The 27,584-nt window shown below is 45.7% G+C and overlaps 1 protein-coding gene and 1 long non-coding RNA gene across 2 annotated transcripts in view; both read right to left on the bottom strand.

The window, feature by feature from the left end:
• Positions 1-21: 21 nt before the first annotated feature.
• Positions 22-24,190, bottom strand: LOC135827916 (uncharacterized). The gene is made up of 7 exons (XM_065340352.1): positions 24,127-24,190; positions 22,213-22,365; positions 12,199-12,228; positions 9,661-9,828; positions 8,295-8,567; positions 3,167-3,325; positions 22-798 (listed from the first exon to the last, which is right to left on the bottom strand). The coding sequence occupies exons 1-7, from the start codon at positions 24,188-24,190 to the stop codon at positions 785-787; spliced, it is 861 nt and encodes a 286-aa protein (XP_065196424.1). The 3' UTR covers positions 22-784.
• Positions 24,191-26,641: 2,451 nt separating this feature from the next.
• LOC135828221 (uncharacterized) overlaps positions 26,642-27,584 on the bottom strand; it is a 4,575-nt gene continuing 3,632 nt past the window's right edge. Inside the window, exon 3 of the long non-coding RNA XR_010555594.1 lies at positions 26,642-26,863. This is a non-coding gene — a long non-coding RNA (uncharacterized LOC135828221). The remainder of the gene's footprint in view (positions 26,864-27,584) is intronic.

The following is a 27,584-nucleotide window of genomic DNA, read 5'->3' as shown; positions in this document are numbered from 1 at the left end:
AATTTCTAATGGAGCAAGAAAAAGAACATTTGGAACTTGCGATGAGTTCCTTTCCTTTGTCTAATTTTATTGGCTCAAAATAAGAGTTTCACATCAAATAGTGAAAATAACGTACTGAAAGACAACACACACTGTACGTATGATTAAAAGAAAGGGAGACTGGGCCAGACAACACTCGGCCGCTTGTCAGCTGCTAGGAAATAAAAAAATAAAAAGGGCGCAGTACCGGCAGTATGGAATGAGAAAGCATACAACAGGGCTATGATCATAGTCTTAGCATCTCCGCATGTATGTGAATGTGTGGGAATGTATCGAAGTTTGACGGGTGGAATGATCATAGAACCTTCATCTCCCGGCCACAAGAACACACTCTCTTCCGGAATAGTCATTTATACAATTAATAGAAAGATCATGTTGACTGGATTGTTGAGACACTGGTTTGGTCAGGAATACTTACTCTAGTATTATTATAGCTTTGGGAATACAGAAACACGTTGGGAAAAATCATTTACTTCTGTAATGTTTTAAAAACAAGCGTGTCGGAGACAGCAACTATAATATTATAGCAACAAGGATGATCAATATCGATGTAAACATATCCTTATAATTATGTCTACATGCATGAGTGAAAAGTTAAGCGATGATTGCAAGGCATACAATGAACAAGAAAGAGAGCATTCATTCTGGAATAGTCATCTGCATTGGGAATGCTCATCCACACTGGGCATACTCATTTCTATTGGGAGTATCCATCCACATTGCAGAAGAAGAGGTCCGTTGTCTCCTATATGATGTTCCCTAGTAAGACAAACCACAGCCAACATACATTACTTCAGGTCAGAAGTCTAGCAATGTGGATCTGCCGGGGCTACCCCCTAAAACATCATCTTGATCATTGCCTGGGAGTGCCATGTCCAGTGCATTCGAATGAAAATGCAGAGCAGCCTACTGAACCACCTGGCAAATATTCCTCTGCATTAGCAGAGAAATGTTTCCTTTTTTCGGAATTTTTTTGGTAGGCGTGAGTGTTGAAGTCTTAAAAGAGAATAATATTGAACGGTCTCTGCTAGGATGACAGTGCTGCACCATAGCTCAGTGGTTAGAGCATTGCTGGCTTCAAGCAAACGTTCCTGGTTCCAGTCCTGGTAGTGACAGTCAATTGTTTCTTCAGAACTTTCGATTTTTTATATACTACTTCCTCCGCGATGGGAGCTGAAATATTTGAGCTGGTGCGCATTTTCCTTACTGATCGTGTCATGGTGAGTTCGACTAGCTGTGATCACTCAGGCGTGACCACCTGCACATTTCTCTGGTTCAACCCAGCGGTGTAAGGTTCGAACCACATGAACACAATACATATTTTCAATAAAAACCCTTTTTTAGGGCAGGGCGCCCCTGTGGTAGAACCCGCTCGTTGCCTACTACATCTACTCATCCCCATCACTCAAAATACTGATCTCTGTTCGCGCCGGAGCAGGCGTACAAATGAGTTCGCTGAACGAACTCCAACGCTTGGCTCATGCTGGTTGAGGAAACAACAGGCAAGAGCCGTGCAGTGATGCACGCGCGTGCACCATACCAGTGATACTGAAACAGAGGGCACGCTGTGGATTCGCTCAAGGAAATCGGATTATCCTATTGGATGTTGGTAGAAACAAAAATTCCCAGCACATGATAAATCAGCCACAGCAGGCAGCAGGCACCTCGTGAACACCAGGTGGCATTGTGAATCAGTGTCGCTCCTGGATGGGCTAGCATGCACAGGGAAGAGTGAGCTCCGTTGTGGGGAGCAAACCCTTCGCTGAAAAGTCATCGCCGAAGTCACTGCCACTATTTCGTACTGGTGTGCACAGGGCAGGCTGGCGAATTTGTAGTTGGTTTGAAGTGACAGCGTTGTGAATGACCGAGGGTCCTGCACGTCTGTTCCAGGAATGATGCTGACTCACGCTGCTATCTGTTGTTCACGAGGCGTTTGTCGCGCTGGAAACGGAGCGTCTCTGTAAGTTTGTAACCATGGTGATGGTTTGGTCAGGAGAGCACTATATAAGTGGTGCTCCTCAGATAAAATCTTCCTTACCCTACTCAAACTCAATTGAGGCGGGGTGAATTTCCTGAAATAGTGTTTGTTGAGCAGGGAGCGGTGCTTTCTTGCAGGTCGGCGGAAAAGCTGAAGCTCCAGTGTCGGGAGCAAACCCTTTCCTAATACGAACGTCCTGAAAAGCGTTTAAAAAGACCCGGACCATGAAGATGTTTCCTTTTCCCGGTTCACAACAAAAGATGACGTTTCTCACCATTGTGAACTTCCTTCCCACCACTGTATTCCAGGCTCCTGTTTGTTGACGGAACATATTCACAAGTCAACGTCAACTTCCAGCTGACTATCATTTCCAGTGCATACACACATAATTATCACATACACTTCTTCACTCTCTTCGGAAGCGGAAAGGCGGTTCTTGACCAGAGAGTTGTACGACTCCTTTTTCTTGACCTGCCCAGTACGCGAACCCGTCGAATTTGTTTTCTTCACTCTCTTACATTTCATCTCTTCGTTACCTTATTAATGGGAAGAAACTTCCCTTACGGATTTGCAAAATAAAAAAAATTCAGTAAAAGAAGGTCAACAACTTCACTTTGTCATTTTCCATTTTATCAAGTGCATTGTGACTCATCTCATGGTGGTGTATTGTAGGAAGTAGCAAGGATAATTTGATTCGCGCCGCAGGTATTCACACCGAGATCATGGACAGGGAGGTTCTGCAAAACGAAAATGCGTACAAACTGTCGCCCTACGTCATGAAGTGAGAAATGTCGCACGAACTTTCGCAAAGCTTTGAACACGAAATGAACTTTCGTGGGAAATTTCGTGAGATCAGAACATGGTGTACGTGCACTTGGCATGTGCAAACTACGAAAATTTGCAGACCACAACGTTTGTGCGAAAATTCTTACACATTTTTGCAAGACCTGTCACGAAACTTCGTTCGAAATTTCGTTTTGCGGAACCTCTCTAATAGATGTCCTTCGTGGCGTTCTACCAAAGTGTTGCCATTATCTGTTGCAGTTATTCTTGCAGTTGTTCTTGTCCAATTTCTTCTTCCAGCTGGTTGTGCAGTTCTGAAGCATTGAAGAAAAATTGAGAGGCCGAGTTCATCTGAACAACACTTACTTATGCAACGTGGTAAATTCTTCCAGATGCCATCCGGCCCGCAGGCCACTTCTTCCTTGAGGGTGTGAAGTTGATAGCCTGTCTCACATGTAACATGCAGATCCTTGCTAATGGATCGGTATCCGAGTAGATTGAGCTGCGCTTCATCAACTCTGCATTCTGCAAAAAGGAGGAAGAAAAACAGGCAGTTTTGTCAATTCGAAGACACGCTAAAACATTGAAATCGACTACACTCGAAGATGTCCGAGAAAAGATTTATCTTTACCTTTGGTACAGTCGATTTTTGCACGGCGCCTGGGTGACTGAGTTTTAAAACGAGACTTATATTGTAACAGGACTTGCAACTAAAGGTGAAGTAGGCACCAGTTTGCACTTATCTGGGATACCTTCAATACAACGTAATTTATCGCCACTTCAACTCGTCGAGTGACGGAAACCCGTGAATGAAGTAAAAAGACGACAATCTGACAAAGTCATGCTGAACTTCATGCAATTTGTGCATTAGAACGACAGCACAGCAGCGCAGTTAGTGAGGGATAGAATTGCAATTCCGCCTAATAAAAGACTACAAGCAGCTAATCTCTGCTGCCGAATGTTCCTGCATCGGCCCCTTATTGAACTATTACAATTATTCATAAAAATCACCATGGAGTGCAGTAGAGCGTTTTTTAGCTCTGGTTTTCAGTGGGGTATTTTTGGTAAGGTGTGCCCATTGTGGCTAGACTTTGCAATTATGAGCCCAGGAGTTATCGGTGTAGATGTTCAAGACCAATTTGTCGATCCTAATCCAACTGCTGGCTCAATAACAGAGTCAAGCTCTCAAACTTCTATTGCGCAGCTCGTAGAATTGTTCCAAGCCAAACGAAGCGCAGCGGAAGACAGGGAGAAGAGGCTTGGGGTTTGCATAGACCTGTTGACTCAACAAGTACAATCTTTGCCGCCGATGACCACCAATGCTACTTTGCATTCGGTTGAGTCAACATCAACTAGCTTGGCCGCCATTGCCAGTGCAGGCGCGAAGAAGAAACATAAGCGCACAGCAGAGTGGAAGCAACAACAGAAAAGACGGTACAACCTCTAGTACGTTGGCGTCGGTTGAGACCCCGCTTGGTTCAATCAGCGACTTTCAAACGGATTCAAATAGTGATTCCCACGGCACCAAGCATGGTTAGGTTACAGCTGGCGATGCAAGTGATCCGCTTTCCCATCTTCAAAAGTTTGAGGAATTGTCCGAAGATAGTGATTACAATGGTGCACAGTGGGAGGTCGTCGCATCGAAGAAAACCAACAGAGAGAAAGAGTGTCCTGTCCATAGGCGATTTAAAGAAGGATATGTCAGTGGGGCAGCTGGAAAACTTCCTTGTGAGCAGAGCGGATAGAGCTGGTGTCTCTGTTCGTGTCTACAGCTCCAAAGTTTTTTCAAAGGCAGACTCGTGATCTGCACGGATTGTTATAAACTCTAGCACCAGCGGTTTTGTTCAACACCAAAGCTTCTGGCCCAATCCAGCGTACACCAGGCAGTGGAAGTTTGAAGGCAACAAGATGCCCCAACATGAATCCAATTATCCCGGCTCCAATTCCGTCGGCGACGAGTCTGTTGGGAATGGACAGGCTATGGACTGAATCATCACCCATGGAGCTGTCAGCAGCAATTGTGTTTCTGAACGTGTGTAGTTTGCGCACTAAAGTAGCTGAAGTCAAGGAGTTCATGTCCTCCACAGACATACATCTGTTTGGAATTGCAGAGACCTGGCTGTAATCTTCAGTAACTGATGGCGAGATTTCAATTCCTAACTATAATTCTATCGTTTCGTAAAGACCGCCAATTGCATGGTGGAGGTGTGTGTGTCTACTGTCATAAGTCGCTAGCAATACGTGGCAGGATGGACTTGGAATGTGAGACCTTAGAACTGGCCTGAGCTTGGCACTGGCGAGCAGAGAATACTTGTTGCATGTGAATACCGACCACCGAACATGCGTACTGCTTACTGGGAAGATTTCGAGGAGAACATTGATTATGCTTCCCAAGGTCGTCAATAATCTATTGTGCTTATTGGTGATCTGAATATTGACCTTGGCAACACGCAAACTGGTTCCCCGTACATCGCATCCTCGCCCGCTTTGGCTTACAGAACTACGTGAACGCTCCTACCAGAGTCACGAGTCACTCACAATCTACCATAGACCTATTCCTGTCCACCACCCCCATTCAAGGTCCTTCTGAAATTGTGTACCTGGATATCAGCGACCATTATGCTGTCCTAGCTCGTCTTCCTTGCAAATCTAGCTCAAGACGCCAGGGGGAAACAATGACAAAGAGCTGTCGCCTTCATCATGTTGATTGGAATACTTTTCAAGTTGACCTAGCCTCTACGCTGAATTCATCATTTAACGAGGATTCAATCGATAGCATGGCATGCTCTGTCACTGAAAAACCTCTATTTCATAGAACAATGTGCTACAGCAGATCAGAAGAAGCTTTGGGCAGTCATGAACACCGTAACAGGCAGAACGAAGAGTCGGCACGCACCACAAGTAACTGTCACAGAGCTAAATGATGCATTTGGAGCCATTGTCCATGATCCCCATCAACCAGCCACATTGCCAATGCCAGCTGGCCCAACTGGCTCAGTGGGACTGACATCTTTCACTGCAGTTCAGATTCCTGATGTTTCCACGTGATTACAGTGCATCAACCCCACTAAAAGCTACAGCCTAAGTGTGAATTTATTTTACTTCTGCTTGCAAAGGTTGGGCTTAGGCTGTTAGATAGGTCGTCAAAACCTCGTTAGTTATGTCCAGTGGTTGTCTCTTGTTGTCGCACTAAATGTCAAGCTTATTGAGCTTTCTCGCACTTGCACCTTTTTGTCATTATTGCTATGTGTATAGGTCATGCATTTTCGCTGTTTACTTTAGCTAACTTCTTCTTTGCGCTGTTTTCCCACCTCCTTACTGTACTTAATCCACTGTTCCTGTTCCTTTTCCTTTGCCTGTATTTCACCTGATGAAAAGGCTTGAAAGTATACTTGTAAAACCAAAAAACTTTCAAGATATTCATAAAGAGCCTGACGTGTGTCCTTTTTTATGAGTATTATCGCATTTTGTCTCAGAGGAAACTGTTTACTGTTCATACTTGATCATCATACTACTGTTATACTGTCGTAGTACGTTATTTTGTGTACGTCTTGTGTACGCCATGTTGGTGCATGCGCATGTTGCTGGGGTGGGAAAGCAGTCTTCGTCTTGAGTTCATGATGTCTTCGTCTTGAGTTTGTCATGTCTAGTTGTGTTTCGTCGGCGTGTCAATACAGACTCTTCTAAATGTAGTTATCGTCGTCTCTTTGTACAAGTGTGGAGATGGCACGGGACTGGGAGCAGGTAGAGAAAAGCGAGTTACAACATTGGTGGCAGCGGTGATAGAAATTTGTTGTCAACTTCTGGATTCGTCCTGCGTAGCCTTCGCTTCCAGTTTCCGATGTCATCTCCAGTCGTACTATCGTCACAGTTTTGTCCGTCTTGAAGAAGTTCGTCCGTCGTCTCGGTCCTTCATCATTCGTCTCTCCCGTCTCTTGGCAGTCGTCGTCACTGATGGTCCCGGACACGACGTAAAACTGTGCTCAGAAGAAAAGCTTAAAAAAAGAAGAAGGACGGATGGTCCCGGACACGACGTAAAACTGTGCCCAGAAGTGAGAATGTCGACGCTGAGCAGCCCTCCTGGAGATGGTGGACGACATGGCAGACGGCGTGAGGAGTTTCGCTGGTGAGAGGGTACGTGTGTTGTTGTGAACGTGAGGAGTACGTGAGTTTTGTATTTTCTGTTCTCCCAACATTTTTGTTCATTATTATTTGCTCTCCTCGAGGGTAAAGAGGCGCCCGCACAGCACGTGTGTTCAGTTCGTCTTTTTGATTTGCTCTTCTATGAGGTTAACTAGAGGCCCCCACAGAGCCAGTGGATTCTGTTCTTTTTGTTATTCCTATGATTTGTGCTCTCACATTTTAGAATTTTTGCGTGATCGTGAGGTGGTGTGTTGAGTGAAGTAGTTAGAGTTTTTGAGGTTATCAGCTCCCACACGTGTGACAGCGATCGTGGCTGGTGTTCTGGGTGGGCGGACAGAGTTTTTTAATAATCTGCAGTGCAGGCAGAGGTTTTATTTATGGGTGTGACTGGTATGGTATGATTGAGTGATTTGTGTGATCTTTTCCTCTTTTTACTCTGTTTATTATTAGAATCGAGGACGATTCTAATCTTGGGAGGGAGTTATGTTGTAGTACGTTATTTTGTGTACGCCGTGTGTACGTCATGTTGGTGCATGCGCATGTTGCTGTGGTGGGAAAAGCAGTCTTCGTCTTGAGTTCATGATGTCTTCGTCTTGAGTTCGTCATGTCTAGTTGTGTTTTGTCGTCGTGTCAATAAAGACTCTTCTAAATGTAGTTATCGTCGTCTCTTTGTACAAGTGTGGAGATGGCACGGGACTGGGAGCAGGTAGAGAAAAGCGAGTTACAACAATACTAATATCATACTGCAGTATTTCCCCGTAAGTTAGTTCTCCCCAATGACTTCGTACCGCCCTATAAAAAATACACTTTCCACTGCCGAAGTTATCACCTCGAAAGACAGTTCCCCCCGAAAGATAGTAAGTTCGTACCCGTCCTACATGTACAGACACCGTACAGTACATACATCATATGCACGGACACTAGAGTTGCGCAGGCCTCCCATTGCGTGTCATTTACCCCCGATAAAAAAGTACTCCCCGAAAGATAGTACCACCACCGAAAGTTAGTACTCATGTGGCTGCTAAGTTCGAAAGTTAGTACGTACTAACTTACGGGGAAATACCGTATCATACAGCCAAGTAGCTGTGGCATCATTTATGATCCAATGCCTGCACCTATGGTGAAGTAAAATAAGGGTAACATTTTTTATATTGCAACACCTCAAGACTCGGTTGAGAGACCAGTCAATGTGAGGAGAATAGCACTGAAGTTGCTTTTTTTCTTCCTATTATTCACAAACCCAACTCGTAAAATAAATAATTATGTGGACGAAAGCAAATAGGTACTAAGTAGGGGCTGAACTGGGGGGGGGGGGGGGGTTCCAATTGAAGCTGATGATGATAACACTTACCAATTATGCACAAGAACATCAAATTAGCGGGGTAGACATTGTCAGCGTAGGATCGCGAACTGATTACTCCATAATCTACATAGAAGATAGAGATGTCCCCAAATACTGCCCAATTTGGTCCCCACGCCAAGTCACTCCCGTTCAACGGTAGGTCCAGGGTTGAGTATGGCAGTGTTCCATTTCGCTTCTGACAATCAGATCTGATGGTCGCTACGGATACATGTCCTGTCCTGTCAATGGCGTACACGGATTCTCGTAACCAATGGAATGTTGCTGCAGAAGCAGATTTTGCAAAGCAAATTAATCAACAACGCAAAACAGATTATTGGATAAAATTTGTGCATTCCGCACAAGCCCACGTTTGTGCCAATCATTGACAGTGCTATTCTCCTGCGATATGATCAAAATACTGTCTTGTGCAGCATGTCATGCGATGGAATGGTTGCCAACAAGACATGCAATTGAATGGTTGACAACAAGACATGAAATGGATGGGTTGACAACAAGATATGAATTGGAATGTTTGTCAACAAGATATGAAATGGAATGGGTGCCAACAAGACTTGAAATGGATGGGTTGACAACAAGATATGAAATGGAATGTTTGTCACCAAGATATGAAATGGAATGGTTGTCAACAAGATCTGAAATGGAATGGTTGACAACAAGATATGAAATGGACTGGTTGTCAACAGGATCAGAAATGGAATGGTTGCCGACAAGACATGAGATGGATGGGTTGACAACAAGATATGAGATGGATGGGTTGACAACAAGGTATGAAATGGAATGGTTGTCAACAAGATCTGAAATGGAATGGTTGCCAACAACACATGCAATGGATGGGTTGACCACACGATATGAAATGGAATGGTTGTCAACAAGATAAGAAATGGAATGGTTACCATCAAAATATGAGATGGATGGATTGACAACAAAATATGAAATGGAATGGTTGTCAACAAGATCTGAAATGGAATGGCTGCCAACAAGACATGAGATGGATGGGTTGACAACAACATATGAAATGGACTGGTTGGCAACAACATATGAAATGGAATGGTTGACAACAAGACATGCGATGGAATGGTTGACAACAATACATGAAATGGATGGGTTGACAACAAGATATGAAATGAAATGGTTGTCAACAAGATCTGAAATGGAATGGTTGCCAACAAGAGATGAGATGGATGGGTTGACAACAAGATATGAAATGGATTGGTTGTCAACAAGATCTGATATGGAATTGTTGACAACAAGACATGAGATGGAATGGTTGACAACAAGAAGGAATGGCTGACAATCAGGTACCAGAAAGAAGGATTGATAAGAAGACATTCTTCCTGACCTCAAGACAACTTACGAACACATTTGTCAATCTTATGCCACCAGTGTACTAGTCCTATAATAGTCGTGCAGTACGGCGTGCCCTGTGGTACATTACTGTGGCCTGCTCTGCAAACAACAGACCCATCTCTGTAAACCTGCTGGTACGCTCCCAAAAGGTTATTGGCTCCATTGACCACGCAGTCTGGGAACACGGAAGAACATGAAAACGTACTGAAGTCGCCTAGAGGCTTAGGTGCTATCCGGCATTATCGATAATTTTCACGAAACAAAAAAGTGTACCGTATTTTACCGGTTATAAGTCGACCCCGGTTATGTAGTATGAACTCTTTTACGCACTTTACTTGTATGCATGCACGTGCCGTTGCGACACGTGTTCACGCCCACCATGTGGTCTTTACACTCCGAGCATGCGGGCCCCTCAGGTACGCATGTGAGGAACTGATCCTGCTTGTTCTGGTTTTCGGGAGTTAGGAGTTTGTTTGCACGAAATGAAGTAGAAGCCTTTGCGGTGTGTGTAGTTCTGTTGTTGTCGGGCCTGGATGGTTGCTGTGCGATACACCCAAAACAGGTTATAGGTAGACCCCCGTATCCAGAGGTCTTAATTGTGTTTTTTAAGTTTTTGCCCAACGAAGCACTGCTAACTGCTCCCTGCTACTAACACATGAACAATTTACATAAACACTCCTCATTGGATTCTGAAACATCCAAATCCTTGAAAAAGGCAAATAAACTTGGTAAAAATGCATACACATGGTGCACTCGTGTATTCAGTGCAGGTTATTTTTGGAAGATACCGATAATTCCCGGTTATAAGTCGAATCCCGGTTGTAAGTCGACACCCACCTTTTCTCCTGCTATTTTCAGTCATAAAGGGTCGACTTATAACCGGAAAAATACCCACCCACCCACCTGAATGAAAAATAGATTTACTTGACAGCAAGAATACATTGATGTCTCTCATATCAATATTTTTCAAAAACGAAACTCCCCTTGACCCACCCACCCATAAACGAAACTTTTTTCTCTTCGTGGGCACAAAACTCGTTCCCATGTGTTTTTTTCTATTTTTACATTATATTATACTGGTTAAACAGGAAATGCTTTGAGAATCGAATCGCTAGTTTCACCCTGCAGAAACGAGACTTTTTTATTTTTTTGTATTTATGGATTCTCCACAGGCCTTAGCCTAAATCGAGGGAGTCTCCGTCAACAGCTTATGAAGAAGAAGCTGAGGAGAAAAATAAAAATAGGAAATAGAATGATGCGGGGTGGTAGTAATATAACACAGTGCTCTATGACATCGCTACTCTACGTGGAAAGAAACCAGAGGGCTCATAACGGGTGATAGCAAAGTGTATGCGGACACTTTGATGTCCCAGTGCTGTACACTGCCTGCTGCCGCTTTCTCTACGTAGTATGACCAACTAGCTACAGTCAGCATGAACGCATCCATAATGAGTGTTTTACACAAAGTGTCTGTAGTCTTCGCTGGCAAACAGTGCCCAATACCTTAAAAAGGGGCAGAGCTTACCACACAGGGCAGAACAACAGAGACCAAAAATCCTTCTCGTGACTCCGAGTTTCGTGTTTCAAAAAACTTTGTTTCTGATGAGTGGTTTTTGAAACACGAAATTCGGAGTCACGAGACGGATTTTTGGTCTCTGTTGTTCTGCCCCGTGTAATGAGTGTCTTAGCAACAAAACTTGTCAACCAAGTCCGCCATCGGTGGCTCGAGCAGTCCCAGTTTGGCACATCATGTGATGCCCACCAAGCAGTGACAGCTGCGACAGACAGCTACAGCACGCAATTCAACATCTTGGGCTTCTGCAGGCTACAAGCATGTATGGCACCGAGTGTGCTTCCAGTGCAGAAACCGGCAACTCATTGGGTGAGAAATGTGTTTAGCGCGTTGCAAGACGTTGAACTTTGGACAAAAATAGTCTTGCAATGTCATGCAAGAGTACACAACAGGCATTATTTTGTGTCACAAGCTTCACATGTTGCTTGCATATCCATGTGGTAATGTTGTGGATCGTTTCACAGAGCCAGGCACATTTTTGGTTTTATTTGAATTTGCAGGACCAAACAAGCAGAGATACTCAACAACAAGGTTGAGCCAGGAAAGGCACACGCACGATTCACATATTAATTACACCCATACTAAATTGAGCCAGCACACGCAAAAATCACCCTTAGTGACATATTTTTAGAAACTGAGATGACAGTGGATAAAGGCAGATGGATTTATGCAGAATTCAATGCAAAAAATATTTGAAAATTCTTGAGTAAAACTTGAGTTACGGGTCTTAAAAAATAGAGCATTTTCCCTGATATATCGCACATCACACGAAAACAGAGAATGTTTGAAGTGCGTTTTCTCAGTTTGAAGTGCGTGTCACTAAGGTCGATTTCCGCGTGCGCTGGCTCAATTATACTGCTGCTGATGTATCCAAGTAGAACTGAACAAAACATCATTGTACTAAACCAGGCGCGTGTAATCAGACTGCAAGAAGCCACCAAAGCCACACACCCAAGAATCTATGCATCTCACCTGCCCGGTAACCGCTTGCAGGTGGATTGACTGTGCAGAACAATACAACAATACACAGAAGGTTCTTGGCACGCTTTGTCTGTGCAGACGCCGAGACCACAAGGTCGGCTGAGCACCAGGGCCCCGCCACCACTTTCCGCATTCATTCGGGAGCATAGTGGACTTAGTAAAAAAAGGAAAAAAGGAACTTTCTTTTAAAAGTCACATCTGCTAGCAAGGAAGAACCCTTGGTACACATGGAACTTGACTGGTGAACCATAAATCCATGCACCACACACAGCAACAACAGGTGATGGAGGAAAGAACGTTCCAACGCCTCTTCACCCCGTGGCAAGTAGTCAAGAACAGAACAGTAAAGGGTGCTCTGGCAAGTAACATGTCACAACACTGATTATCCCTACCATTTGGGCCAGTGCATGCAATACCGTGTCTAAGGGCAAATTTTTGGAATTTTTTTCTTTCTTGAAAATCAATCACTGGGGTCTAGAGAACAACTCCGTGGAAGATGAAGCTGGATATCACATTTGAAAGTACATAGAGACCATGATTTCTATGGCATTGTCCAACATGGAATATGCCTTGTATAATGCATTATCTACAGCGTCGCAGAAAGCAGCAACAGTTTTGCGTATAAGCCTTTAGTATTGGCCAAGAGGCTGCCTTGTTATCCAGACAAAACCGGGCAACATTGTCCAGCAAATTCTTGCAGCGTTGACCTAACAAGAACTTGCGTTCCTTTCGTGCAAAGACAACATGGTCACGGAGTGGTTCCGTTGCAGACTTCTTTTCATCCTCTGCACGAGGAGAACAAATATCGTCCCGGAGCAGCGCACACTTGTTGAACACATCCATCCGTTGCGTCCTGAACTCGATGGACTTGCACTTCTTAGTCCACAGATACAAACAAAATATGGTAACCCAGGGTTTGCGCTTCACCAGACTGCTCGACATGTTCCGAAAGGACAAACTTGTAGGCGACGGATGTAGGTAAGTTTCATGGGAGATTCCTCACCTCTCCCTCTTGGTGCAAAAGACAAAGGGAGACCGAACACTAAGCTGTAGTTCAGTCTGTTCAGAATAAACTGCTGCGCTCTGTCTCCCACTTCTGCAGTAAATTTATTCCAAGGAACATTGCCAGCTTTCCATGTGCACCAGGGTCACAGCTAATGTTCTCCTTGTCCACTTGCAGACAGTCATATTCTGCCAACCACATGGAGCTGCATAAACGCGGTTCGACACACGATGTGTCCCATCACAGTGTATCCAAACGTGATGCGCGTCCTTTCCGTTGCGGAAGCTGTCGACTGATGCACGACAGTCGACAGGATCGTCACGCGTGCAGCGCAGCCAGCGCACAAATATAAAAAATGCCGAGGTCCTTCGATTTCATCGCCGAGATTTAGTCGTCGTAATGGAGGATTGCGCTCGACGTGAAGCTGCTGAAATGGTAGTTCCGAACGCAGCCACAGCCTTCAAGAATCAGTCAGTCCACAGCGGCAATGCTCTGAAGCGCGTCCTGCTCATCGTCGCTTGCAGAGGCCACAGAATCTCCGCCTAATTCATCCGCTCTCGACTCGCCTTCAACCTCAACACAGGAGTCTTTCACTCCCGGACGCTTAGCTGGGGCTTCGTCAGAGTCACTGTGAGCAGAACAGCTGCTAGTTGCCGACTGCTCCGATTCACGACTCGCCAAATAAATTGTCGTCTCGCTCCTCGATAATAAACCTTGCCAATCTCTTCGGGCGCGCCGACGATAATCACGCGAGCTGTACAGCTCAACCGGCGTGCTGCTCGGCGTCTGCCACGAGTGTGTCTACTCAGAGGCCCTTCCTCAAGTGCTAATTCCAACTCCTCCTGCGCCGCCACGTCCATGATGATCGCTTGTCGGTTGCTTCTCTTGTCGTCTTGAGATCGTTAGTCGGAGCAGACAAGATCCGCGGTCGAGCCACAAAAAAATAACTCTTCTTTCCGAGCGATTTTCTCAAAATTCTGAAAGAAATCGGTTTCCCCCGAAGACACGTTTTCGCATGCACTGGCCCATTTCATGTGGACGTGTGCCAGCCTCCAATATGATGTAGACACTTGTTGGAACATAGACTCTGTCATCCTTCATGTATTAAAACAAACATGGCTGCTGGATTTAGGAGCCACTGCTTGAAGTTGTATGAATAACAGCAGCACGAGCATTAGAAATCTCTCCAATACTGTCTCAATGCCACACTCCGTTTGTGGGATCTTGATTCTAGATTAAAATCTTGGCTTTACCAAGGCTGTGTTTACATCAGAAATTTCAACTCGGGTCGAGTTCAGCCCGGGTTGAAAGTCTGTACGATAGACGAAATAGGTGAGCGTTCACATGAAGACAGTTGACCAAATACTGATATGCCGCCAAAAGTCCACTTCTAGAGTCCTGTATGGTCACGTGAATATTTTCGCGCGAAATTATTTACATGTGCAGTGCTGTTCAAATCTGGCGCGAGATACACACAGAAGTACGTTAGTACGATTTCTCACCGCGGGTCAAGCACAATGCGTCATGTAAACGCGCCATTAATTTCGTGTACAAGGCGGGTTGAAATCCGACCCGGGTCGAACTCAACTCGGGTTGAAACCTCTCATGTAAACACAGCCCAAGCGAAACAAGCGACGAGGAGACAATAGTCGTAAAAATGGCAATAAATAAGCTCAATTGTTGAAAGTCACATGCAAGAAAAAGTTATGGAACTTAACTTTCATCATTTTTGGCTGTTGCCATGGGTGCACAATTGACCTTATTTATTGCCAATGAATCAAGAGAGGATTGATTTTTCACCATTAGCTTTTCAAAGGAGCTTGGTATTATTCTCTAGAGGAGAAATTTCTTATATGGTCCAGGAAAATAGATGCCGTAAAGGTTCCCGCTATGGCCCTTGTAATTTGGGTATTTTAGCGATGCAATTTAGTGATATTTGGCGATGATGGCCATTGCGTTCCTGGTAGGGGTGAAACGATTAGTTCGAATATTCGAGTAGTCGTTCGAAAATTTCAAACGAGCGAGTATTCGAAATTTTGCACTCGATGTTTATTTTTTATTTTTTTTTTAGTATTGGCATTCTATTTTTTCAAAAACTTCTGTTGCACCGCTCATCGACTGGTATGCATGCGTTATGCATGCATTTGAGTCAGTATTTTATGACTTGGACGATGCGATCACCACGGCAAGTAACGTTAGTTTGTTATGAGATAATGAAAGTACTATTGTACTGGTGAAAATCATTACTTTACACAAGACGTTGGCGGCTTTTGTTCTATGTTCACAGATAATTTCTTCCGAATTGGTCGAGAACTCACAAATCTAGTGCTATTGAATTTTGATAAAATACTCGAAATAATCGGATACTCGATCGAATATTATGAATGAGTGATCGAGTGGTCAAAATAGATACTCGTTACACCCCTAGTTCCTGGATGTAGCCCTGATTCGATGTGATAGTGATGTGAAGACAACTCAGGTGAGGTAATGTTGCCATAGCGGTGGTTTGTTCTTAGCTCCATTGTGGACACTGCACCAGCGCTCGTTTGGAGCCAAAATCCAGTCGCATTTTGGGTCCATTTTGAGGTGCTCCCCAGTTCCAAGGCGTCCGTAAGTTATGCAACGAGCCTTTCGATGGTTGTTGTAGACCCCAAAGGAAACCTACTTGCAAAATTTGAGCCAATTTGGAAAGATGACCCAGCCCTGCTTTTCTGATTTTCTCAGACATGCTCCCTTCTACCGCTATAGGGGTATGGCATTCAGCCACTGGGCAAATTGCTAACAATATGGCAAATGGCCAGTTCCACAACTTTATAGCTCTGGCAACTGGGATTTTCAACTTTTTGGGAAATGGAGGCCCAGACTACTACCATCACATTGACTAACTTGATACATTACCCAAAAGAAGAAGCAAGGCATCATATGACTCGCAAGTTCGCCCAAATTGTGTAAAATACGGCAAAGTCGGCAATTTGAGCCGAAACATCGCTTGAAAAAGAAGAAAAACAAGAAGCATAGTAAAACCTGTGTATAGTGCAGTTAGCTTTTTTTGAGCTCCGTAGTTTTTCGCAGGTTTTGTAGGAGCCAGCCGGCAGCAGGCCGGTCTGGAGCAGGGTAGGGGCTGGATAGTTTAAAATTAGGTAGTAGATAGTTAGAGCGTTCCAAATGCCCACGTCCGGCGAAAATCGCAGTTGGAATTCGGTCTCTCCGAAAGTTCTAAAGAGGAACACGGGGACTTTCCACGTTCCACTGCACACGAAAACCCTCGAAGTTGCTGAGGCCCTGATTGAACATGGCTACTCCGACCTGATATCCGTGCAGCTGACCAGTAACTTGAGCTGCAAGGCCACGTTTCATTCCCGAGACACTCTGACACGACTTTGCCGAAACGGTTTCCATCTCATGTCAGTGGAAGTGCGCGTCACTCAACTGGTGCCTGATTCCGTGGAAATCCAAATTCACGATGTGCCTATCTGGGTCCAGGACGACGTTATTATCGAAAGCCTGGGTGTCTTTGGATCGGCCGTTGGGCCTCTTCGCCATGGATTTGTCAAGACGAAGTCAGGGCTCGCCATTGCCACTGGTATCCGCTTCGCCACATTCTCTCTTCGCCCCAACATGCAGATTCCGTCGTATGTGAAAACATCTACGAACAACTTGTTTCGTGTACGCTACGAAGGCCAGCCTGCAACCTGTCGTAAATGCTCACAACCGGGACACATCGCTGCAGATTGCAAACTCGCCACAGGAACGACATACGCCAAGCGAACCGCGCACACCAGAACAAGCGCAACTGCAACTGTCGGAGGGCAACCTGGTGAACTTACCGTACAGACCGGAGTCCAAAACGAGTCGCCAGACTCGGCACGCTCCAGCAGAAGGCCCAGCACCAGCCCGAGTACTCTCTCGAGTACTGGATGTAGTACGAGTGCAACTCCTGTGGGGTCAAATGTTGGAGAACCCGCAGTCAGCACTGAAGTGCTCGAAACGGATTTGAATTTGAAAACTACGAAAGTCGATGAGGGGACTACTGAGGTTACTTCAGCCCTGAACAACCTGACAGATACTGACTTAACTGAGCCAGACATGTCGTCCGCACAGGGATCGCTGTCAAGCATGACAGCACACCCCAGAACTCCCCTCGCGGACGTCGAAGTAGACATTGCAGAGCGAGATCTAGAACGGACAGAGCGACTCCTATCAGAAGTGGCATCAAACATCAACACCGAAGCGATCCACACTTGGTTCACGCCTGAACGACGAGGTAGGAATGCCAGCACTGAGTCCTCACCAGAGTTGGCAACTGGGGGGAAGAAGAAGGATTCCCGGAAACCAACAAATCTAGCTCCAGGCTCACGATTTAGTCCGCTTGCCAGAGCCTAATCGTGACTTGAAAAAAAAAAAAAAAAAAAATGCAGAACTATAACTATAATGTACCACCCACAGCACCACCTACCTCCTCGACCCAGTCACTGCGCCTCCTGGTGACTAATGCTTTTAGCTTAGCAAACAAATTTGGAGAATTTGTCCACACTGTCACACACCACAATGTAGACATCGCTGTTGTGACCGAGACCAGGTTTGATGCAACTATCATGCCAGCTAAAGAGATGCGAAAAGACCACCAACAATCTATTAGATCATGACTAGTCCACATTCCACGTTGAAAGTACTGTCCCTGAACATCTGCAGCCTCCGCCAGAAGCTGCAGGATCTAATGCAACTGGCCTCTACTTGTGTGCCCAATGTAATAGCTGTCTCAGAAACTTGGCTCGATGGTACAATTACAACAGCAGAAATGTCCATACCAGGTTACACCCTACATCGCCTAGACCGTTGCGGGAACTTGGGTGGTGGTGTGTGTATATACACTGATGTCGGACTGAAATGCCACCCCCGGCCAGATCTTGCCACACAGGATATTGAGTGCTGCTGGGTAGAGGTGAAGGCCCAGCCGAAGCCTTGTCTCATTGCCTGTCTGTATCGGCCACCTCATATGCGAGTGTCTTACTGGCAGGCCCTGGAAGCGACGTTCACTCGTGCGATGAGGGAGCCAAAGGATGTCATAATCTGTGGTGACTTCAATGTTGACTATAGCTGCCAGAGTGGTCAACTCTCCTATCTATCTGACATCGCGAATACCCTCGGACTGTCACAAAGTGTGAGTCAGGCCACAAGAATCGGAATTACGGGATCACAAACCACCCTGGACTTAGTATTTAGTACGTTGCTGTGCAGAGCCCCAACCATTGTCTCCCCAGTATCATTTAGTGACCATTCGGCTGTCATCTCTACCCTGGCAACCACTGCTGACTGTGCACCCCAGAGTGCTCAACCGCAGACTCGGCACCTCCGAGGCATCAACATGGAAATGTTTCGCAATGACCTCGTGGCTGCAAACTTGTGCTCCTTGGATGGATCGTGTGATGAGATGTGGACTCGATGGCTGCAGAAGTTCCTGGATATCCTAGACAAACATGCTCCTTTGAGGACCCGCCGCACCAAAACACGCAAACATGTTCCTTGGATGGATGCAAACCTGCTGGCCACAATATCTAGTCGAAACCGGGCCCACCGCAAATGGCTACGCACCTGCAACCCTGTGGACCATGAAGCTTTCCGCCAGACCAGACGTGATGTGAACCAGCTTAACCGACGACTCAAGGCCTGCTACTATCAGGATCAGTTTGCCAATGCGGAAGGTCAGCCAAGACAAACATGGAGAGTGATTAACCAGGTATCAGGCAGAACACGGACCCACACTGCTCCTCAATGCCCCCCGGATGAAATCGGCCAAGTGTTTGCGGACATCGTCACCGATGCGACTCGCCCAAAGGTGCTGTCCATCCCCTCTGGTCCGCATGCAAGTACTGATCTCTGCTGTTTCAAGCCAGTATCCATCGCATGTGTACGCAAGTTGCTCAGCAGTGTAGATACGACAAAGTCCACGGGCAGTGATGGCGTACCTGCTCTTGTACTAGCAGCATGCTCTGACCTCTTAGCTCCATCAGTAACTCTCATCTTCAACAAGTCACTTTCCGAAGGGAGATTTCCACTATCCATGAAACTTGCAAATATCACCCCTGTGTACAAGAGCGGCGACCCTACTAAGGCCACCAATTTCAGGCCTGTTTCTCTGTTGCCGATTATCTCAAAGATCCTTGAGCGCATCGTACATTCGCAACTCACTGAATTCTTGACCACCCACAGCCTCTACCCAGATTGCCAGTTCGGATTCCGGAAACAGCACTCAACAGAGGATGCTGTTGTGATGGCATCAGAGGCCTTTGCCAATGCCAAAGACTCCGGACTATCAACTTGCGCCGCCTTTGTTGACATGTCGAAGGCATTCGACAAGGTTCAACATGGCACCCTCATCCGCGACCTCTTCAGTATTGGTGTTGGTGGAAGTGCGCTGAATTGGCTGGCAGACTACTTAAGTGACCGGCAGCAAAGAGTTGTCACTGGGAACCAGCACAGCAAGGTATTCCAGCCCAGCAGTGGTGTGCCCCAGGGTTCCGTACTTGGTCCTCTGCTGTTTGTCCTCTATGTCCGTGGTGTGGCAGCTGAAGTGCAACCGTATGGTGTGCGGACAGTTCAGTTCGCAGATGACATCATGCTCTATATTAGTAGCAGGGACAAACATCAGCTGGAACGCAATATGTCTTCTGCAGTTACACACCTGGCCAGATGGCTTGCCAGCAGGAACCTGGTACTAAACGAGAGTAAAACCCAGATTTTGTTCATCCCTGCCCATCGTTCTGTGAATCCTCGTGTCAGCGTTATGTGCTCTGGAGTTCAGCTGGCACAAGTAGAATCCGCAAAGTATCTTGGTGTCCACATGGACCAAGATCTAAAGTGGACCACAATGGTCAACCAGATCGCCAAGCGAGCTGCCTGTAAAATAGCTGTCCTGTTTAGAAACAGGCGCTGCATGCCCCTCCCGTGCCGCATCACATACCTGAAGTCCCTGATCCTTCCTGACTTCCTGTATGCTAGCAACTGTTTCTCTGCTGGCCTCACCTCACATCAGCTCGAGCGCCTAGAGCGGCTACTCAAGCGCGCAGTCCGCTGTGTTTACAACGCTCCATTTGCATCACCATCTGCGCCGCTGTATTGCCAATTGCGATTGCACTCGCTAGAAGTTATGTACTGCCACAAGCTGCTTGGCTACACTTGGCGCTGCCTTCAGGGTAAATGCAGCACATTGCTTACCGATATGTTCAGTCCTCTTAATGCCGGCCGTGCTACACGTAGTCAGGGAAATCGAGCACTTAAATTTCCAGTCACTAAGACATCCGCTGGCACACATTCTGCCTCATTCCAATGTGTATCACTGTGGAACAGGCTCCAGCCCGACATCAGGAAAATCCCACAGTACCACCGATTCATGCGATCCCTCCCAGCACATGCTGCTTTTCAGTAATGCCACTGCCCGCTGTACTATTATTTCCTTTACTGGCCTAACTGGCTTTAACAAAGTAATACTTTACTACCCACTCTACTCAGTGTCATTACCTTCATTGGCCTTTTATAATTTATTCTCCTTTTTAGTCGATATCATGTAATTAGGCAAATTTGCCTGTTTGTTCTTCGACTCTAAATAAACAAACAAACAAAAGCATCACATAACAAGGCTGGTTTCGAACCCATTACCTCTCGCGCATGACGCAGTGACTATACCAACTGGCTGTATGCTCGTGTAGCGCCCACCCCTGCCTGTACACTTTTAAGTGTAAAAAATTAATAGTCATTAATTTTTTTAATTCTTATTTTTTAATTTTTTTATTCTTACGGGTTCAACCCTGCTTTTTCAAACGGTTTTATTGTAATAATAATATTTTTAATTTTTACCGCCCAGGACCACACAAAGTCCTTGGCTACAAAAAAATGAAAATCTCTCCAAATCTCTCCAAACCAAACTTCAAATTCCTTTCCAAATTTTCGCCCAAGAGGGCATCTTCAGGGATATGTGACTCCTATGAACAAAACAACAATATAACTACAGAAAAAAGGGTAATAACAATAACGTGGCAATATACCAGGAACATCATAACTAGTGCTAAGAATTGAGACTAACATTGTAGATAATGTCACATATTCAGAAACAAAAACAGAACCTACCCACAATATCGCACGCCAGGTAATAGCCTAAAACAAATGTCTCAACTTGCAAGATCTCAAGTCAGGTGATGATGGGTCAGCGTGAAGTGTATGTCTCAACTGGTGTGATTGCCAATTAGATGTGCAGGTGACGAGGCCAGAAAGAGAGAGAGAGACTGAGGAAGAGAAAGAAAGTGTGCGTATGCACTATGCATGTGTTTGTGTGTGTGTGTGTGTGTGTGTGTGTGTGTGTGTGTGTGTGTGTGTGTGTGTGTGTGCGTGTGTGCGTGTGTGTGTGTGTGTGTGTGTGAGCGTGTGTGTGTGCGTGCACGTGTGTGTGTGTGTGTGTGTGTGTGTGTGTGTGTGTGTGTGTGTGTGTGTGTGTGCGTGAGTGCGAGCCTCACGGGTGGTAATTGCATCCATTCGATGAGATGGTCTTGCCCCAGTAACCATGAAAGGAATTTGAAGTTTGGTTTGGATAGATTTGGAGAGATTTTCATTTTTTTGTAGCCAAGGACTTTGTGCGGCCGTGGGCGGTAAAAATTAAAATCATGACAAGGCTACAGAGGAGTCACGCCATTCTTATTAATAATAATACTACTAATAATAAATAAATAAATACAGTATACTAGTAATCAATCAGTACAATGCAAAGAAACCGCTGGAAGCAGTATGCGTAGTAGTCTACGGCCAAGATACCAGAAACCGTATCAAACTCAGCACGGGGTCGAGGTACTAAAACGATTACCAAACTAAGTCAAGAATTGACCATTACATCCCTAGCCCCGGCCAACCCAATTCTTCCTCGCTATTTCTCCTCCTTCGCACATTTTATCTCTTACTGGCCTCTGGATATCGTCAGAATAAATATTCGAAACATGTCCTGGTCCTCCACTTACGTTCGCAGATTGGGAAGTTGACCCAGTTTCCCTGGTGGCAATAGACGCGCTCTGGATTTTTCAGTGTGTGACCTGGTTTACACTGTGCTGAACCATTCTCGGGAATATTGAGAACACCTGTGCTATCCACCGTCGCAGCATAATTACATATTCCTGATTGAGTTAACAGAGATCAGCACAGCATGCACAACAGCGATGATTGGGCAACAGCTGCATACACATTAGCTTTTATATTATTTGGACAAGTTACTGGGTGCGATGCGCATTAATTTCCACAGCAGCAAGCGGAAACATATGCCGCATTGGATATGAAGACCCTTGGCGTGCTTCAGCAAAGATCTTTCTTTCCACGCTTGAGCAAGTCAATGCATGGGTAGTATGCCCAGCAGTCAGGTTTGTGACTTGCAACTCGAACTTTGCACTGAATGATCACCAGAAAGTTAGCGATATACCTTATTCGATAACGTGATTTTTGGACTCGCCTCCAGGGAGTTGTCGTAAGTTGGGGCCCTCGTACGTGAAATGAGTCGCAAGAAATGCCCAGTTGGTACAAGGGAGTAGTAAAATACCGGTATTTTTCTACTCCTATGTTCCCACGCCGAGTCCACTGTGCACTGAGTGCACGTCTTTTGCCACTCCCTGGTTCCCGGGACCCCGGTTCACGTGATTGTGACGTTTATCGTATTATAAAGGTATATTATTGTATATTATTGATTTATTGTACAGCATTGCATGAATCGGCCTCTCAGGCATTCGGCACATGCAGTCGCCCACAACAACTGATCAAGACATCTGATCCTACCATTCGGACACTATCCGAACAACAAAAGCAGCTGCACATTTTAATCAACGGAGAAAACAATAAGGACAAGAGACAAGTACTGAAATCAAATCGGAATAAGGTGCTGCAGAAAATTCAATCTCTCCTAAAGACCCAAGAAGACCAGTTCTGGCAGGACAAAGCCAACGCTGTTGACGCCGGGAGACCCGACGCCAGATCCTATTTCAGCGCAATCCGACAGCTGCGTGATCTGCGTGGGGGCAAGAAGTCTCATCGTATTCAGCTGGCCAATGAGGATGGAGAGATCGTAACTGGTCTACAGTGGAACTTGGACAAGTTCCGGGAGTATTTCTCATCAGTATTCTACAACTCTGACCTGCCCACGGACCTAGTAACCGAACAAGTGGTGTCTGAACCCCCTTCACAATTGAGGAGGTCAAGGCAGCTATTCTCAGTCAACGAACAAAGGGAGCCGCTGGGTGTGATGGGATAAGTGCAGCGATGCTGAAATCCGCCATGGACATCATCAGAACATGGTTAGCAAACCTCTTCAATGCTGTGCGGATCCTATGCCATTGCCCGAAACGATTTGAGATGCGGAGTGTTGATGCCAATTTACAAGCCTGGCAAGCATATGGGAATACCAAAGAGCTACCGACCCATCACGCTATTATCTGTGGTGAGGAAAGTGCTGACATGTATTCTGAACCGTCGAACGTGGACAGCAGCAGATAGTTACGTAAGGGAGTCTCAAGCAGGATTCAGACCAGGCCGCTCAACAGCAGACGGTGTGTTCTATTCAAGAATGCTGTGTGAACGCGCAATGCTTGGTGATTGGTCATACTCAGCAGCGCTGCTGGACTTTTGTGGTGCATTCGACACCCTGGTTAGGAGTACAGCGCTGGACAGGATGACGGTGGCGGGGGCGCAGACATCGACTGTATCAGCATTGATCTCAAACACAACAGCCAGAGTAAAAAATTCCAGCCAGCTTGGAGAGGCCTTCCCCACGAACATTGGAGTCGTGCAAGGTGACCCGCTATCGCCCACTATGTTCAATATGTATGCCGAAGGAGCCATGTGGAAGATCGATGCAGTTAGTAGCCTTGCAAGAACTCAAGATGTACCCTCACCTTCAACACAATACGCAGATGATACAACTATGCACGCACCATCTAGGAGTGCTGTGGAGACCATTGTAGCCACATGTGAGCCGATCTTCAAAGAAGACAACCTCAACCTTAATGTACAAAAAACCGTATATTTAACTGCTTCCCGTACTGATGCATCGTGGAAAACGGTCAAGCTCCTTGGTTCCTTGCTGGACTCCACGGAGGATGTGGCAGCCAGGATCGGTGCAGCGAACCGAGCATTCCGCTCGATAGCATGGAAGTGGCATTGCCTGGACTCACGGCTTTGCATGTTCTCGGTTCTCATTGTTCCAGTGCTGCTGTATAACTGCGGGCTGTGGACCCTCACGAAGCGACAGAATGAACAGCTAGATGTATGGCAGAGAAGAAAGCTCCGTTGTATCTTCGGAGTCCACTACCCGCACTGCATATCCAAACAAATCCTGTATGAAAAATCAAAACAGCAACCAATCAGCAGGGTCTGCAAGAGAAGACGTCTCCTATGGTTCGGCCATGTTGTTCGGGAAGGTCCGGGCACGGCTTCCTATGGCGCGCTAACCATGGCCATCGACACGTGGAAGATCAAGCGTCCACGAGGACGACCGAGGCTTCGGTGGATTGATGTGGTGAAATCCGACATCTCCCCTCTCGGACACACGCTCGAGGATTGCCTCGACACTGCATGGGACAAAACGCTATGGCTGGACTTCATTGACAAATGTACATCGGTGTAAAAAAAAGGCATGTACTTGTCATGTGCTAGAACCTGTATATGTTTTTTTTCGTATGCTACTCTAGTTTCAGAAATTTTCGGTGCTCAATATTTTCGGTATGAGGGCAAAAGGCCAGGTTAGGTGAACAGAAATTTTCGGTACAGGGAAGCTGTTCCCTATTGGATTATGTGTGTTAGTGTTTGTTCGGTGTATTGAAATTTTAGGTATGAAGCAGATGCACCGAAAGTACCGAAAATAAAAGTACACCGAAATTTTGTGAAATTAGAGTATTCTTCCTGCTGCAATCTATTTCATGATGAGACAGTTGACAGATGCGTGGAACTCATTATTTGGGAGACATGCGACCTGTATTATTATTATTATTATTATTATTATTATTATTATTTGCAATAAAACGATGAAAATATGAAGAAATGGTGTAGGGAAAAAAATATATGGATTCAAACAAGTTTTCGTACAACACTCATCAGGAATCGTCGTTGTACTAAAGGACACTGAAACAAAAAATTGAACTATTATAGAAAATCTAAGTTAGAGAAATAACACTAAGAGCAACAACAGTGAAATTTACAAGTATGAATTTTAACAATCAAAGCGAGAAATGAACAAAGGAGAAAGGAAGGAAAGACAACGTGATAACACATAACAGCAGTACATTACACCTAGAACATTAACGGCCAAGCTTGGCCGCACTAAACACGACACGTTACTTGAACAATTTCAACCCAATTTTACTATCTTTCTGTACACACAAATTAGGCTTGTACAGACGCTGATAGATAGCTTCCAACACTTTTAACTGTAGTCCATAACCATGACGACCACGGCACAATACAGTGAACGAAGAGTCGGAATACGAATTGCAACAATCAGGACTAGCTAGCAGATGATTGTACACTGAAGACTTGCTACCACGAAACCTACGCACAACACTAACACTCTCACCGGCATTCTCACCATCACTCCCATCACTGCTCTCCGACTCACTGCTCCCTCCGCCGTCCGTTCCATCCTCCGCTTCCTCTGTACTCTCTCTGTCTCGTCCATCCCGCCTGACCGGGTCCATTGAACTCAACTCGGCCGTCACCCTGCTATCACGTCCCTCCTTTCGCCCTTGTCCGCTGAGTGCGTAGCTTCTGTTGTAGTTGGCTGTTGATCGTCTTGGTCTTTCAATTATGGGCTTGGATGGTGGATTAGTTGTTGTTGCTGTAGATTGCGTTGTTGGTGTTGGTGTGGGAGCTACTGATATGCAAGGTGGGTATTTTTGAGTCGGCATTTGTAGTGTTAATGCAGCTGTCAGTGTTGCTCGCGGTCTACATGGTCCTTCGTCTTAATCTCAGAGTCGTTGGTTCGGCCACAAACATTGGGCGCTACTGTTGCAAGAAAATAGAGGGATTGGTGTGCATGATTCAAACCCATTACTCCTGTCTTTACTTAACAGTGGTCCGCCGAACAGGCTACCGGTGATTGCAAACACCAACGGACTCCTTCTTGCCGCACTTACCCCTAAAGCAATAATTCTAGCATGTCAATGATATGTTTTCTGGTCAAAGCTCGCCATTTAAGTTTCTTGAACACTAACGTCTCTTGGTCTCATGATTGCAGGCAGGAAAGCAGACACTAACACAAACCATTACTGATACTTGAGAGTTCATACTACTTACTGGCTAAACAGGCAAATGGAAGCTCCCTCGAACTATTCCTGGCCTCACTATGTTCTAGCTGGTTGCCATTCACCTCAAAGGCATAATGATTATCAAAAGACACTTGATCGGACTGTCGAGACCAGAACAGGCCTTTGGCGGCGGCAGCACCAAGTTTCTTGAGCACAATGGAGAGAGTCTCCACTTCAAAAGCATTTTGAAAGTTCAACAGTCTTGCGTCATATCCATACGTATCGATGCAGTGTTTGGTGGCATTGTAATTACTCATCTCCAGCAGATTACGGGAAAAGGGGATTGTTGGCACAACGACATAGAGATCATTCTTGTGGTACTGAGATGCAGCTGAATAGGGGAATTACAAACAGAGAAAGAAGGGGCATCAGCAGCACGCTCTGACAAACTTGAGCCATCAAATGTTGAATATGCTATGCTTGGATGACCACTACACCATAGCTTAGTGGTAGAGTATAGCTGGTTATCAGCGACGGTCCCTGGTTCGAGTCCCGGTGGTGACTGGCATTGGTTTTCTCCAAACATTTCCCGTCTGAGACTCCCCCAAACTAATGTGTACCCCCTGGTATATATCCTTATTATTTTATCAGTGTCAATAAGAGTGCATAAACAAGAGTATGCAACTGTGGTTATGGGTCAGTGTGCGGCGCGCTGCCTTCATTAGCTAACTTGCCTTCATCACGCTCTGAAAGCATGCAATCAAACTCAGAATTTCTCGTACGAGCCAATCTGGTTTTGGTCGTTTCGTTCCAGTACCTACGCCATCTCTAAATTTTGGCGCGTTAACTCCAGTTCCGTACGAAAGTTCATTTCAAACCAGAGGGAAAGTGCGGTGTTTGATTTTCCGCAGTGCGGGGGCTGCAGCTGAATGATGTAATGAAGGCAGCGCGCCACGTATCTGGCCCATAGAAAAGAGATCACAGTTGCATACTCTTGATTATGGACTCTTGGTGTCAACCATATCCCTTTCAGGGGTGTCGCACACGGTATTAATCGTTACACTATTTGCCCCAGGTACCCCGTGAATCAATAAAATGCACTCATCCGGGCT

The sequence above is a fragment of the Sycon ciliatum genome, chromosome 12, assembly GCF_964019385.1.
Source record: "Sycon ciliatum chromosome 12, ocSycCili1.1, whole genome shotgun sequence".
Classification (NCBI taxonomy): Eukaryota; Metazoa; Porifera; class Calcarea; order Leucosolenida; family Sycettidae; genus Sycon; species Sycon ciliatum.
This window is presented reverse-complemented; position numbering and strand designations above follow the sequence as displayed.

Bases quoted from the DNA above. Each gene is read 5' to 3' on its own strand.
- LOC135827916 (XM_065340352.1), bottom strand. From the start codon at position 24,190: ATGGTCTCCACAGCACTCCTAGATGGTGCGTGCATAGTTGTATCATCT. The intron at 12,229-22,212 runs GTAAGTGGAGGA...TGTTCTGCACAG, and splicing joins CAACTTCCCAATCTGCGAAC to TCAATCCACCTGCAAGCGGT. The intron at 8,568-9,660 runs GTAAGTTGTCTT...CTGCTTCTGCAG, and splicing joins TAAGATTGACAAATGTGTTC to CAACATTCCATTGGTTACGA.